Here is a 16,184-nt window from a genome sequence, read left to right as displayed (position 1 = left end):
GCACACACAAATACGTCTACACATGTGTGTGTATAGACATACGTGTGGACAGACATATGTGGATACACATAATGTATATACACCTCTCATAAGGTTCCCCTTCGTACAGTTTTCTTCTGTAATGTTGTGTTTCTTTCTCCGTCAGTCTCTCTCTCTCACACACACACACACACACATGCACACACACTCCTTTATGTATTGAAAACTTCAGGACTGATGTTCAGAGGTTAGGAATGCTCCCAACATCCCAAAATCTTTTCCATATTCAGTTTACTAAGCCAGAATGCCTCTTCGGAATTCTGCAACGTCTTATCCGGGGAATCAATATAAACAACCTGTCCACTTCCATACCGAATATTGCTGTAGGATGCAGTCCTTTTCTCAGCACAGCAGATAGGAGATTACCTCCGTCCGCCCCCACCCCCCACTTAGAAAAGCACATATAGAACTCACACAAGATACATTTGCCAATAGCATTTTGTCTTAAAGTGTGTACGTTAGTTGGTCAATAACATCGTGGGAAAAATAATATGAACCCCTCAATTCACTCATCTTACTCTCGTATGGCCCAAGTATGCCTTTTGTGGAGACTGCTGCATCGCAAAATACATTTTCCCTCCCCCCCCCTCCATAATAACTCCTTACAGTATCCTAACTGTGTTGTTAGGGAGAATTGCAAGGAGATTGTTTCTTTTGAGCAATGCCCACCAACTTTGCACAATAACTCCAAGACGCTTTGTGAAATATACCAAATATTGCCTGCAAGTCCACTACCCTAATAAATGCCATAGCGGGGAAGACATACATTCTAAGCATGCTATTCTGGAATGCCAGAGGAGGTAAAGGGGGAGGAAGAAGAGGACATCTCACAGCAACTAAAGAAAAGTAGCAAAGACACAGTAATCTGGAGTGTGTCGGTAGAATAGGAAGGCGGGGTGGATCTGTGAATCTCTAGGAGGGAATAATTCCACCATGTGTAGATAATGTCATTTTAGTGTTACCAAAAGATCTCCTCTTATGGATCAATAATATTAGCTGTGGATTGGGATGCTATTGGTTTCCCCTCCCCTCTTTGTTTACTCAGGTGCTACCGAGATGCTAAACCTGCTGAATTGCATATTCCACGGATCTTGGTTTCCAATTAAATTAGTGTAAGATTTTAATCCTGTGAAGGTGCTCACAAAACAGATGGTTTTGAACTGCTCTGAACTGTTCCATAACTGAAACGTTTGAATTGTTCCCTACCAGTGGAGTTTATGGGTCCCAGGAATTGTCCAACTATTTAAAAAGCCTCCATTCTTTTGTGGTTTTTTTGGCCTCTTTTTATTGTTTATTTACGTAATGTCTCACGTATACAATACAAATCCACGGTTGCCAGAATTGGTATTCTGGCAGAAATTGCTACATTCAGAGTTTTGAACACGCAGAGAACTATGGTTTACATAAAACAAATGACATTTTTTTTTGTAATTCGAGCATGTTGCATTAACAGATAAGTCAAGACAAATAGATAACTATACATTCAGTGCAATTTAAGTCCTAAACTACATTATAAGCACAATAAAATAATACAATACTGTGCGTTCTTATCTAGGCAGTTTCAGTTGTTGGGAATTAAATTTATTTTTTTTCCCAAGAAAAATAAGCAGCAACTTAGGACAACAAAACCGCGATACAAATACTTTCGAAGCATGACTCCTTCTATAGGTAGTGATAAGATACATTACAATGTGTTTTTTATTCTTTTTTTATTACTTATTATTCTTATTAATTTCTGCTACTTAGTAGCTTGCATTAGGGCAATACACAACTCTTCTTTTTAAAAATGATTTTTTTTAACCATGTTTATTTATTTATTTACTTATTTCTCCTCCGTCTGTGTAAGCCCCCCACCTTGTTGCTAACAGAATATTATTGCAGGTTTCCCATTAGGTAGTATGTTAAGAATTTCGAGTGCTCACACAAGTCCCATAGTAAACAACATCCATATCAATCATTCTATGTTTCCATGTCCTTCACAACTATGCACATTGACTCAAAAGTAAGCCCCCCTGGATTTGGGTGGGATTTGCTTCCAGGTTAAGATGCATAGGTCTTCAGCCTTCGGCTGCCAAATAACAGGGCATATATAGGTAGACTTTACATACAGATATATTCATAGATAACTAGTAAGCAAGAGAATCTGTCCTCAGGCACACGTCAAGCCTCCATTTCCCACCCACCCCCAAATTGTCCTTTAGTAAGAACAGGCTGAGAGCGAAAAGTTAAAACCATAAACGGACTTTAACGTGGAAGAATACATAGGTAGATAGGTTTTTAAGACTAAGCATAAAGCATTGCGGCTCTCTCCTACCCTCACTCTTCCCCCCCTTCCATGATTAAACTTGGAGAGCACACAAGGTGGAGGAGAAACCGTCCTACGTCGAAAGAAATACATAAGAGGGGTTGTTGTTTCTAGTTAGAATAGAGCAAGGAGTGAAAAGGGGTGGGGTCGCTGCTGGTGGTAGTTATGGCGAGGTCCATTTCTTTGCAGATAGATATGGGTCGTAGTCAACCCAGCTCTATATTTATTTTATTGAAAGCCAAAGAGAGGGGGGGGAATTGCTGCTATAAGGAAGGGGGAAAACCTAGGGGAAGTTCTATGACAATAAAAAGGGGGGCTACAACTGTTTGACAGGTAGTTACTGTTGTGTGAGTCTCTCCATTCTATACTCTATAAAAGCGAATGACCGTCGTAAACATCTCGATTTATCATCTGCCATAAAACGAGGACTTCAAGGAGCTGCGCGAGATCACTCCTTGCTTTCTTCTTTCTCCTCTTCTTCTTTCTCCTCTTCCTCGTTGGCTTCCTCCTCCGCTTTCTCCTCGTCCCTGGCCCCGGGGAGTTTATCCTTGTTGTTCTCTTTCTTCCATTTCATCCTTCTGTTCTGGAACCATATCTTGACCTGCCTCTCGGTCAGTCCCAGGGCGTGAGAGACCTCAATCCGCCGCTTTCGAGTCAAATAGGGGTTGAAGAGGAACTCTTTTTCTAGCTCCAGGGTTTGATACCGGCTGTAAGTCTGCCTGCCGCTGCGCCTTCCGGGAGCTGGGGAACAGCAACAACAACAAGGGAGGGGGGTGGTGGAGGAAAAAACTTGTTAGTCTCTCTCCCCTTTGCTTTGATTCTGTCTTCTCTCCACTTTCCCCCTCTGTCACTGGAAGCCCTAGAACCTTTGTAGCATTCCAGCGATCCAATAAAAGAAACCATTTCTTGAAATAAAACAGCGCCAGTGTTCTTAGGCGTCTTTCCATTCAGCCTACGACCCCCACACACCCCTTCCTCTCCTGGTAATATTTACCTTTTTAGCCTCCTGGTGCAAATCTCATTCTTTAAAATATAGCCCCCTGGTTCCCCATTCTGCCTTGGTAGCCCTCAGGATAGATATTTCCCTACGACTATTTTGTTTTTGTTTTTAAAATCTAGGCTATGTTTCTTCTTTCTGAAGGAGCGTCTCTTTATACATCCACACTTAGGGATGTGAGAAGCCCAGTACATAAACAGGGAGAAGGTACCCAAAGCAAATACTAAAATGATTTTATGTTATGTAATAAAACCGAGATGGCATCTGTATCTCTGTATATGTGCACACAGCCACATGCATAGGTATGTATAGATAGTGTATGTATGCACATACATACATATACAGTACTCTATTTAATAAACACCCTATATAAATCCTACTTTAGCAGTTTTCCTATTGGGGAGGAGTCTGCTTCACAAAAGTAACTTTAAAACCTTTTCTTTTACTCCTTCTTTCTCTTATTTCAAGCTCTCATGAGCCACATCCTAGCAATGTTTACAAGACAACTGTCTTTTAAAGAAGGCTAATTTCCCACTTAAAACAACTTAACCTTCATGTGAATAAACAAATCTTCTAAGTAGAGAGAGTGAAATTTGCTCTGGGTGAGAATTATAGCACTGGTAGAGCTGCAGACAATCAATTGTATATTATTAATATATTATGCATATTATTATTATTATTATTATTCTTTTCTTTCTGGTGCAGAGGAGCGTAAAGTCATCTCCCTCTTTTCCTTTCTTAAAAAATACTGAACAAAGTTGCCCTTTCAAGTTTAAACTTTTGATTTCAAGCACCCCTCCAAACGTCTAAAGGGTCTTAAGCAAAGCATAGACCCCCCCTCCAAATCCTCTCACCTTTTAGCTCAAGACGTCAAGCAGTTAAGAAAAGCTGTATGACATTTTAGGAGGTATTATGAACATGCTAATAACCTCGTGGGAGCTGTATCTTACTGCTCTCCTCGAGGCAAGCCATTAAAAAAAAGTTTTACTTTATTGTGATTTAAACCCAGAAATCACCTTGCTGGCTTTCTAAGCCAACTACACCCTTGTTTACTTTTTAAAAGGATCCCCCCCCCCAAAAACAGGAAGAAGAAACATTACTGCAACCGAACCTTCTATCTGCCTTTCTCTGTCTCTTCCCAATACAAATACATCCCCCCCCCTTGCTCACACCCCTTCCTTTCATTCTCTGCTTAAATAAATTAAAAAAGCAAACACATTTAAAGAAGAAGGAGGAAGGAAAAAAAAGAATCCTAACCGTGCGGTCGCATCCAGGGGAACATGAGACTGGGTGAAGAATTTTGATTTAAATGCCCTTGTCCCTCGCTAGAGTTACTGTTGGAAGAGGATTTACAGTCAGGATATTGTACCACGGCCGCCTCTTGCTGGGCACCATAAAGCGATTGCCTTGGTAGGGCTTCGTATCCATAGAATTTAGACGCGTCTCCGTGGCACGCCAGGGCGCAAGGATTTTGCTGGTATCCCGAGTTAGAAATGCCGGAGGTTCCGTGGTGGAAGAACTCTTGGACGTGGTGTGAAGGGTGTTGGAAGCTGGGAGCCGTGGTGCCCGGACCATACACCAGAGCATGGCTTCTGCTTACACTCTGTGGAAATCTGCAGTCGTAGTAAGTTGGTTCCAGGGACTCGCCGCCTTTGTACTTGGAGAAAAGAGGATTGACAAAGTACGAACTCATGGCTTTCGCATGAAAGAAAGGAAGAAGCCAACCTTTAAAAAAAAAAGTCTTTAATGCTCTAAGAGATCGGTACTAAGGACTCTCGCTCTCCCCTCTCCCTGGACTCTGGGAAGTCCTGGTTAGTGGCTGGTTGTGTGTGTGTTTTTTTTTTTAATGCGCTCTCTCAAAGACGTTTCATAGTGCCTGAGTGGGTATGGCTGCTTATGCCTAATGCTCTTGACTTCTCTTATATCCGTCGATAGGTAGAGCTCTCTCTCAGTTTCTCTTACTTGTTCCCTTTAACACCACAGGCAAATTCCTCAGAATCCCGGCGGTGAGGCTTTCACACGCGATCTGGCTTCATCAATCCACCACGCCGAGACAGGCTAGGAAGAAAATGACAAGGAAATCGGGGGGCTCGAGGGGTGACGGGGAGGTGAAAGAACCAGCCCTTCAGAAAGAGGAAAGAGGGGGAAAAACACACACCCTCATATCTGGTGAATGGAACAGGGTTATGAAAGGTGCGCAGTAATACCCTTAGGTGCTCTTCCCCCCCCCCTTCCCTATGCAACGGAGCCTCTTCACTTATCTGAGCAAATACATGCGCCGGCGAGGTCAATTTAGGTTACTTCAACAGGTAATAGGTAAAAAAGGATCAATGTTTGTATGGGGGGGTATTTTTAGGTGGCCATAGAAGGGACACAATAATGCTAAGGGAACCCTCTATCTACCCTTCTCGACTATTGCAATGGAATGGTTCCCAGTTATGTGACTCTCAAGGGGGGGGGGGTGCGATGGGGGCAATGCCCCCCCTTTTTAAAAAAGTGAAGAAAACAGTATGGAAAGTCCATTGGGTGCGTTATGGCTGCTCCTTTGATGTATAGATTTGCCTTTAAAAAAAAAGAAAAATAAAGATTTCAGGAATGTGATTCTCTTTCCTGTCTTTCTGTGGGCGAGAGGGGAAATGCCCCCCCCCTTGAAAATAACTGGAAAGCGTCACTTGAAGCTGTGACTACAGGGTAGGTTTTATCCAAGGAATATGAAGGGGGGGGCACAGGATATGAAGTCCTTGCCAGGGTGGGAGAATGGGGGTAGTATCTACCCCCCAAACGCTGGGGGATTTGTCCACATATCTTGCGTGCCTATTATGCATGTAGTAGGGAAAACCAGCCCTTTTTCAGCCTGTACTTTTCTAACTCTGGAGTGACCATTGGCTGAAACCATTTTTTACGACTGCGTTAGAGAGCTCAGGCCATTAAACAGGGGCATTAAAAACCAGGAGCCGTTCTTCTTTGGAAAGTTGGCAAATTAATATTTCCTGAACTGGTTTTTGAAGCTGCTTGAAAATGACAAAAAAATCATACTCACTTCTATAAATTAACTGTCCGCAAGACCCCTTCCAAAACTCATCAGTAGCCCCCCTCCGCCCCCTCCAAATCTCTTCTAGGGTTTCTCCCCCGCCCCCCCCCAATAGCAAATAAATGAATTTCGTCGGGGGAAGCAAACCCAGACTGAGGAAATCCCTACTGTTAGGAAGCCCTGCACAATCGTAAAACACTCTTCGGAATTAATCTATGGACATAGAATTTCTCTCTCCCCCCCTCACCTCCCGCCTTGTGAACAACCTAGCCCTAATTCCGATGTTCTTATGTTAGTCAATAATAATAATAATAATAATAATAATAATAATAATAATAATAATAAAAACGTAGGTTGTAATTTTTTTCAGCAAACGTTTCTTCTGAGGATAGAAAAACCTTTTCCACCCAGTTTACCAGAACAAATAAGTCTCTTCTATCCAAACTGTTTCAGAAATTAAGCTCCTTACAATTCCACCCCGTCTCTACCCCCAGAAATAAAGACACCAAAGAGCTGTTGCTGTTTTGTTGTTTCTGTTTTGCATTAAAAAGGGCACACTGTGAGTGGAAATGAGATTATGGTATTTTCCTCCACCACCCCCTTTTTAAAGGGATGGGTTCACTTGCTAAACAGTACAGGAGAGACTGATGCAGGAGCTCCGAAACAACCTCGGCGACTCCTGACAGGGCTTAATTTGCAGATAAGAGTCAATGGCCTCATTGCTCAGAGATGTTGATCAATAACGGCTCTCCAGGTTGGCAATCCTAGTAGCGAAAGCTTTCCTTTTTTATTGCAACATTGCACGAGGACGCAGGTCCGGGACTTCTAGGGAGTGCTCTTGACCATCATTCTATGAATTCCGGTGAAGGTAGAAAGTTGCCAAATGTACATTTCGTATATACTCTACCCCCCTCCCCCAGCCCCCCCCCCCCCAAATCAGCACAAAAAGGAAAAATTGGAAGGGTTGTGAATTTTGAGACATGGATTTCAAAACGCATAAATGAATATGGTCACACACACACACACCCCCCAAAATCCATACCGAGAAAGCATTTTAATACCATTCAATCAGAAGCCATCATTTTGTCGTCCTTGGAAAAATGGCTCTTTGTTTCTGCTGAGCGGTGGCTTGTTTCGGTATAAATGCGTGTGAAATCACGACATCGCTTTATACTTCTTTTAAAAATGTATCACTCTTTATGAGATTTACCACTGAGATGTTCTCGAGAGGTTCAGCCGGACCTAGCTTTAATCAAGAAAATGGAGGTCGAGCAGTTTTTTTCTACTAGCGTTGGTATAGTTTACTAGTCCTCGTTGCTGGACCGAAGGCCCTTCTTTCACCACCAGTGTGTGTTTCATGTGCACATAGGGGTACAACGCACAAATATAAACTCCTCTCTGGCCTCCTCTCAGAGATGCGTTTGCATCGAAATGCCTGCCCACACTTAATCTAGGTCTGACGTTCTTTGGCAAGTCAGCGCGAATAGAGTAGCAGGTGAGGGGACTTTATATACATATTTGTTGAGCTTCGCTTTCCTGCCAATCGCCGAGAAGGGCCCAAAGGTGTTAACCTGAGGTTTTGATAGGACTAATCGCGTCTAAGATTGAGCAACAGCGCCATCTTGCGCCACCTTTCCCCAAGGCACCCGTCTTCCAAACAAAACCTTTCGGTCCAAACATGGAGAAAGATCTCCCACCACCAAAGCAGCACCCCCCCCCTCCGGTTTCTTTTTTACTCCCCCCCCTCTCCAGGATTTCTTGTGCAAGCATCCGATCCAGCCCCAAAGGGAACCGAACACACCCCAAACCGGATTTCGCTCAATAGGGGCCATTTTGAATGTGGCGGTCACATTAATCAATCCATCCAGGGCTGGTTTTTAGGTATCAGCAAAAAAAAAATGGCATTTTGACTTGATTAAAAAAAAAAATGTCATGCCGGCACAGTTGCTCATTTTCCTGCTCCCTCCCCTTAGGCCCCCTAAACACCCACCCATTGTCATCACAATGCACACATATGCGTGTACACACACTTACTTGAATATGCCACCGAAATGCTGCAGCTTCTCTTATCTCGCCTACCAACCGCTCCCCCCGCCCCCGCCGCGCAATGTTTTAAAAGGTTTCTCCCCTCTCCCTCCTCTGCCAAAGGGAGGGGGTGGCATGGGGTGTGGGTCTGTTGTTTGTTGCTGGTAGACAAAACATTCCAATAAGCCGGTTTCAAAGAGGAGAGCGCCCACCTTATTTAAACCATAAAACAATTAAGGCCAGACGTCTAGCCGGTTCTGTGGTCCTGTTTTGTTCAATTCTATTCAGCGCACACAGCAGTGAGACAAACAGAGTTGTAAAGCTGGCATTTTTGGGCTGCGGAAATGTACCTATGGGTTGCTTTCAAAGGAGCTGCATCCTGTCTTTTTGTTGCGTGTTGTCTAAAAAGGGCCGTTTTAAAAGCTGTGAATAAGAGGTCTTTCTCTCCACTTAGATAGATAGATAGATCCAGTCTATCTATCTATCTATCTATCTATCTATCTATCTATCTATCTATCTATCTATCTATCTATCTATCTATCTATCTATCTATCTATCTATCTATCTATCTATCTATCTATCTATCTAATCTTTGCGAGTGTACACAATGCACCCACATTTACACATCATCACACAATATTCAGGAACACACACGCACGCCTGGATCTGCAGTTTTGGGGAGAAACTGGTAGGATTTTGTCCTTTAAAATTAATACTAATAATAAATACACCAGCCCAGCCTGCTCGAAGGCTTTCGGGGGGGGGGGATGCGTGCTTTGGTCTTGTCTAAAGACGTAGAGTCCCAATACACCCTTACCTAGGAGTAAATCCCATTGAATTTATTGGGAGGAAACTGGTCTGCAAGTCTTGCAATCTTATACACATATAAGTTCCCAATGGGCTTACTTCCGAGTAAAGGTGCCTAAGAAACCGACTACCTATATAGTCAGTGGAGAGTCCGCCTGCATTTTAGACGGAAAACCCTTGTACATGAACTGAAACTGTATTCGGACTTAAAACAAAGCAAGTCAGAAAGAGAGAGCGCCAGAAGGGGAGGGGGGGGAGAGAGAGAACAACAGCCTTATGGAGACAAAGGGAACATAACTTACATTCTTTTCGTCCCCATTAGCTCCAATGGGAGTTCAGCCCAGCTGAAGACTGTCGGGTAGGGTGTGTGTGTGTGGGGAGGGGGGGGGTTGGAAGGTGAAAGAGATGGGCTCTTTGGTCATCTTGAAAATGAGGTTTGTGGGAATCGGGGCGTTCTACAAACAGGGTGAAGGATCAAAGTTAGTAAAAAAAACCAGCATCGTGGTGAACTCTGTAGGTGGCAAAGAGGACAGTGCGGGGAGAAAGAAAAGAAAAAGAGACAGAAAGATAGAAGGGGGACCTCCTTATTCTTTCTCTCTACTTCCCTCCACAATTAAACGCATATAAGTACACAGTCAGGGGAAGCTAACAATACGAATGGTTTCCAAACCATCTCCATTCGTTTAAACATTCGGTTATCTTAAGGAGCCGGGGAAAGAAGGGGAAGGATAAATAAATTACTGCTGGCAGATTTTTTTTGTCTTTAAAAAATCATTTAACTGTAATCCCTCCCTGCCCAGAATCTCTTTCCTGTCTCTTCCCAGTGCCTATTCTTCCCGGGTGCTCAACTAAGGCTTGGAAGGACCTTGTCCGATTTTGTCGACTGTAGCGAATCGCCTCCACCCATTTTTCCCTCCTGAAGGAAAAGAAGTCCCTTTGCAGTAAATCAAATAAATAAAATTACAACCCACTATGAATGGAATCAAAACGCAAGACACGATGGAAGAAACCAAGCTTATGACATCAGCGGGGGTAATGGCTTCCAGATTTTTATTTTGTTTTTTAAGCATTTTATTTCTTGCTCCAGAAGGTAGGATCCGGCGGACAAGCCCCGAACCACGATTACGTCGATCTGTTTATCATTAGAAAGATTAAAACGCTGCCCGGCTCATTTCATTAAAGAAAGAGGCCCGTAACGAGTCGTGACGATGAAACATCTCGCGGCTGCTCATTTTTTATGCCTTGACTTTCATTTAGCAAGCACTTCGGACACATCCTCTGGCGAAAATGTATTGTTTTTTTAAAAAAATGAGACCCCCTCGCTTCCCCCCCCCCGCTCCCACTCACCCCGTGTCACTTAACTCGTTCTTAAGAAATACAAACATTAGATTTTTGGGAGACTGTTTTAGACTTGCCTTCTGCCTGCCAGAGCAAATCGAGGAAAGCTCTTTGTGTGGAAAGTGGTTTTCTTTAAAAAGGGGTGGGCGGGCATTCTTCCAGCTCTCGACTCCACTTCCTTAGTCTTTAAAAAAAACAACTTCTCTTTTTCATTTTGTTGACGATCGCTCTTCCTCCCCCCCCCCCCAATACGCACAAAACATTGATTGATTTTGGGTTCTTTGCTCCTGCACTGTAATTAGATGGTGGCCCCCGAAGCAATACTCGAATACGTTTCTGGCACTTCATTGATAATCCCGAAAACTTCCAATAGAGTTGTCTCCGACAGATAACAAAAAGTAAGACTGTTGCTGTAAGCACCGGGTACCTACCACACATATTTAATCTTGTACATATCGTCTGATTGCTCGAGGGGTCATAAATTAGTACAATTAATTACCCCAGACTAAATGTGTAGCCCACAGTTAGTTGCCCTTACGCCAAGTTCTTCTTTTACAAGTTTACCTCTGTATAGATACTGATATATATCTCTATGTACGGGGAAAGAGAAAGAGGAGGAGAGAAAGAGAGGGAATATTCTGAGCGGAAGTTCGATTCTTTTCCCGTTCCATCTTGCTTCCTGAAAGAAGAGGTTCCTCCAATCCACCCCCCCCCCCCCAAGGGATCCGAGATTATTGTTCACTCCTAATGTCTTGGGGTTTATCTTCCAGGGCTTTTACCAATGGATTTTGCCACCCACTTCTTTGTGGGGGTTGTTGTTTCAATGCAGTTTAAACAAACAAACAAACAAAAAAGACACCTCGATTAAGAAACGTTTTTTCCTCTTTTTTGTGACGTTAGCTATATACAGAAAGCTGCTCTATCACAGCAAAACATAACAGCGTTACAGAACGGTTCTGTGACAATCAAAAAAGACACTAATAGGTACACCGGAAACGTTCAACACTATGACAGAAACATGGTTGGAGCGATCACCCCAATTTTTTTTTCTTTCGTCTTCCTTCCCCCCGTTTTTTCCTCTTTCCTTTTGTACAAAATATGCAGCCACGAAGTCATGAAATTAAAAAAAAAATAACCTGGATAAATTTAAGTTACAAAATAAAATACTAAAAAAAATAATTCAAGTACTTTGCTGTTTTCTGAAAAGAACAAAAATGTTTATTTTTAGTTGCAATTATTATTATTCTTTTTTTTTAGAAAAGCGCTTTTTTTTTGTCTTTTGCTCCACAAGGTTGCTGTGTTTAACTAATTCTAAACACTTATCAGCACACTGAAAAAAAAGTCAGAAACACGTCGAACCCCAAGGAAGAGACGGCAGCGCCTCGGTTTCTCCTTTCACTCGAGGGACTCGGCCAATTTCACTGCTGGTCTTTATTATCGGTTTTCTCCTTGTTCATTTTCTTCATTTTCATTCGCCTGTTCTGAAACCAGATTTTGACCTGGCGCTCCGTGAGATTAAGAACGCGGGCCACTTCGTAACGGCGGTCCCGTGTAAGGTACATATTGAACAAAAACTCCTTTTCTAATTCCAGCGTTTGATACTTCGTGTAGGGACATCTTTTCTTCCTTGTCGAACGTGCATGGATCCAGTTTGCCACCGGGTTGTCTAGAAAAGAAGAGTCGGACGTGTTTAACATAAATCTCTATCTACGCATCTCTTACCCATCATTACATTTAGCTGTGGAGTTCCCCAAGCCAGCCCTAGATAATAATTATCCTTTCATTCTGAGCATAGGCGTCCCTTTTTGGCAACATTATCTAATTATTTCTGCACTGACCTTCAGGGTAGTTTAAGGGCGTGTGTATTCTTTAATAGGAAGTGAGAAGGTGCAATCCACATCAACGGTGAAGGCAACCAGCCATTTCTCCTTGCAATTTAGGCAGGCTTGGCTTGGCACCCTCTTTCTGAATAATATTTTATTTTCAACTAGGTGACCATTGTCTCCTGACAAGTTCCAGGTTTTTAAAAAAAAAACAGAACCAGAGCAAAGGGTTTCATAACAATATATTAGTGCACATGGAAACTGGCAAGAGTCATCCAAGAACATAGTCATAAAAAGTCAAAATTCCCACCACTTCACAGGCCCATAAACTCTGTTTACAACCATTCTCTCCAATCCTCTCTCTATAACCTTCCTACTGGAACTGCTGCCATTTTTTTTTAATATCTGGAGAATGCTCCAGGATAAACTGCCTTGCTCCATAAACCGCCCTCCCCCCCGCCCAAAAAAACCTTCTTTTTTACTAAACCTCTTTACAACTTTGTTAGGGGGGAATAAACAACATTTTCAACTAATCAACTCTTTGGGAGATTTTGAAACCTATGTTCCTGAACCCCATTCCTTGGAGTGTGTTCCCAGTCAAGGATCCTTGTGTCTATGTGTCTGTCTATAAGGGCTACAGGAGTGTAAAGTGTGAACATCCACAAAAAAATTTATCAGAACCAAATCAGCATTTGATCAGATTGTTTAGGCCTGAAGGCGTTGTAAACACCTGGCAGGAGAATGGGGCAGCCAGAATAAGGTCTACATAGAAATGCACACACACGTGCCATATGCACACGAATTGGCATGAATTCGAGTTCCACGTTGCTTGGAAGGTTGGTGGTTGCAATTCTATATCTTTTGCTTGCAGTATGCTCATTGCCCAGAAACAATCACCCATGCTGAAATGGCTGAAGTCCACTTAAAAAGTGAACCTTTAAACTGTGCAGAAGAATAATTACTTTTTAAACCACGAAGGCACAAGTCCTTTCAACGCCCTATATCTGCTTTTAAAAAACTATGTTCAAGGGTATTTATTCTTTTTCTCCTTTCTCTGGCAAGTTGAACAGCAGCACACTTTTTTAAAAAAAATGGCATGGTCCATTGCTTTTCCTACTGAACCCCCTCCCAGTCTATCAAACTCCAGGAGCTATTTATACTTTCCCCAGACCAATTATTTAGCTTTGGATAATCTACATTAGTTTTTTTTCCCTCCCCCCTCCTTTCCCAGGGCATTCCCCTTTGGCAAGACGCGCAGATTTTATGAATCATGACATGAGCGTGGGGTTTCTGCTCGATCCCCCCCACACTTTAAAATATAAGGACGAAAATGATTTTCTTTTTCACCTCCCCATACTTTCAGCTCGACCTGTTCTCTGAAAGCTCAGAAGAACCGAGGGCAAAGAAGCCGAGGGCTTGGGGGGTTATGAATATTTTATCAATTAAATGGATTCTCCTATCCAAGGCACCAAAATAGTCATAATAATAATAATAATAAAAAGACTGCCCCCCCTTCTCCTCCCGCCCTTCCCTCCCAAACCAGACAAAACTACCAGCAGTTGGTATGATCTTCTAAGTTCGGTTTTTGAGCTTTGGCATTTGGAAGTTTCGAGGCAGGGACGCCAAGAATTCTAAACAGCAAGGTAATTCCTTTTTATTGAGTGCCCTGCACGGAGGCTGTAATGCCATGCCGGTTGTAAACAAGAATGACTTCGACTTACTAGGGTCCAATTCGGTCTTTTCTTCTTTGTGTTTGTTGGAAGCGATGGCCTCAGAATCCGGGGAGGGAATGGTCTGCGGAGTTCTGTCCCTGAGATCTCCCGGGGATCCGTACATATAATCCGGATAACTACGTGCGTCCACCGGTCCGCAGTCCCTGCGGCCGTGGAAGGCGTCGGGTTTAAGCCCGTAGTGCCGGCTGCTGGCTGGAAAACCTGGGAAGGAGACCGCGCCGGAGATAGGCTCCAACCAAGTGCGCATATATCTGGTGTCAGCTCCAATGTGCGGCTGGTGGGTGTAGGGGTGGTAGACCACAGACGACTGGGAGTGCACGGGAGCCCACGAAGTAGTAAAAACGGCCGGTTTGGGGGCAAAGCTGCAGGATGGAAAATCTGCACACTCCGGGACCAGTCCTGAAGGTCTGGCTGCAGCAGGGTGAGAGCCAGTAGCTGGGAACCTTGATGCCAACAGTTCGTCGCTTTCATGACTAATCAAGGAATCTACATAATAGTTGCTTATGGGACCCGAAGCCGACATTGTTCCCCCCTCTTTTACATTCATAAGATTATTGTATGAACTGTATGTGTACTTTTTATCTTCTCATAGAACAATCAGGGCAGGTAATTATTTTTTCAGCCTTTCCGAGTTGGCCATTGGCTCCCAGCTCTCACGTGATTGTATTTACCCAAAATTACAGTGTAGATCAATCCGCAGGTCTTTTTTTTTCCTCCCCTCTTTCTATTTCCCCCCCTTTAAATAGCGCCTATGCGACTTGGGTTTTCCAAAAAAAAAAAAAAAACAGCCCTCTTGAAATAATGCAGATATTAGCAGCAGTTGGATCTTACGTGCCGTTCGCTGGAAGGCGGCTCGCTCGCTCCCTGCCTCTCTCTGGCTCTGCGACCTGGTTTTGCCCATAGCCCTGCGGTTAATGAGCGTGCAAGGTATCTGGCGTAGCAAGGTATCACAGGAACTATTTCTTGACGCAATTTGTCTCTGTCTGTTCGCTCTACTTCTACGGCTTGTATTCTATAATGGATACATTACATGGAATATCTAAAAGAGGAGGGGGGGACAGTTCAAGGTCCTACCAGGATTCTGCAGCTTGCTCGACCCCTCCTCAGTACCAACACAAGAATGGCTAAGATCATTATATTTTTCTCCCTCTTTTTTCCCCCCCTGAAAAAAAGAGACTTTGGGGTCATCAACACTGCGGTGCACATTCGTCAGTCTACTTGAGAGCAAGAAGTCTTGGGGGTCACGTGCTCTTCTTTCTCGCTTCTGAGTGTATGTATGTGTGTGCATTTTAAGAAAGAATATGTGTATGTATATATGTGTGTGTGTATATACACACAGTGTGTGTGTGTGTGTGTGTTTGTGTGTGTTTTTACAATGAAGAGACTGGGTATCTACTGGGAGGGAAGGGTGACCTTGTAAAACAAGAGTGAAAAATAATAACAACCAAAAATGTGTCTCCCAGCTTTGTATTCTGGGAGAGGCTACGTTATTAGGCAACTGCTCCTGGGTGTTTTTATGTCCTTCAATAAAATTTTTATGAGGATCATTTGATTGTTCATAAATGTGTCGTTCATTAAATAAAACTGTACGAGTAAGTTTCAGTTAGAAGGCTCAGCTGGGAAGAAGGGATCTTTTCCATAGTTGGAGAGCAAAGCAAAAGTGCCTGGATTGGGAAGAGACCCCTCCACACACGTTTTTCTTGCTTCGTGATTAGTGTTCTTTTTAAATAATAATAATAAGGTTATTGAAACTTGTTATTTACCCAATCGATTGGAGAACTTGCCTTTTTTTTAAAAAAAAAGTTTCCTTGGAGAAGCAAGGTGGATGGGTCTATAGCTCACACGCTTAGAAGTCTGAAAGGATGGCGCTCTGGGAAAGAAACCTGGAAAAAGATAGACATCTCCCCCCCCCCTCCAAAAATACAACAACAACATGGAGAAGAAGAACAGAAGGAGAGGGGTTCTCAGCGGTGTCAAAGAGGATGCAAACGTTTCCAATATAATACAGCAGAGGAGATTTGGGGACGCGGTAAATTTGCAACCAAAGGGGAGGAGGAGACGCAAGAAAAGTGTAAGCAGAGGGGGT

General features: G+C 43.2%; 2 protein-coding genes across 3 annotated transcripts; both read right to left on the bottom strand.

Annotated features, from left to right (window-relative positions):
• Positions 1 to 1,327: 1,327 nt before the first annotated feature.
• HOXC8 (homeobox C8) lies at positions 1,328 to 5,201 on the bottom strand. Its single transcript, XM_055003462.1, has 2 exons — positions 4,599 to 5,201; positions 1,328 to 3,085 (listed from the first exon to the last, which is right to left on the bottom strand). The coding sequence occupies exons 1-2, from the start codon at positions 5,032 to 5,034 to the stop codon at positions 2,793 to 2,795; spliced, it is 729 nt and encodes a 242-aa protein (XP_054859437.1). The 5' UTR covers positions 5,035 to 5,201; the 3' UTR covers positions 1,328 to 2,792.
• Positions 5,202 to 11,412: 6,211 nt separating this feature from the next.
• HOXC9 (homeobox C9) lies at positions 11,413 to 15,002 on the bottom strand. 2 transcript variants are annotated; one of them, XM_055003520.1, is made up of 2 exons: positions 14,087 to 14,897; positions 11,413 to 12,208 (listed from the first exon to the last, which is right to left on the bottom strand). In XM_055003520.1, exons 1-2 carry the CDS (start codon positions 14,643 to 14,645, stop codon positions 11,961 to 11,963), a joined length of 807 nt encoding a protein of 268 aa, XP_054859495.1. In that variant the 5' UTR covers positions 14,646 to 14,897; the 3' UTR covers positions 11,413 to 11,960. The 2 variants fall into 2 exon arrangements, 1 of the variants encoding a protein (XP_054859495.1); XR_008598723.1 differs by lacking the exon at positions 14,087 to 14,897 and adding an exon at positions 14,930 to 15,002 and having other exon boundaries at positions 12,119 to 12,208.
• Positions 15,003 to 16,184: the final 1,182 nt, after the last annotated feature.

Source organism: Eublepharis macularius, chromosome 19 (assembly GCF_028583425.1).
Source record: "Eublepharis macularius isolate TG4126 chromosome 19, MPM_Emac_v1.0, whole genome shotgun sequence".
Taxonomy (NCBI): domain Eukaryota; kingdom Metazoa; phylum Chordata; class Lepidosauria; order Squamata; family Eublepharidae; genus Eublepharis; species Eublepharis macularius.
This window is presented reverse-complemented; position numbering and strand designations above follow the sequence as displayed.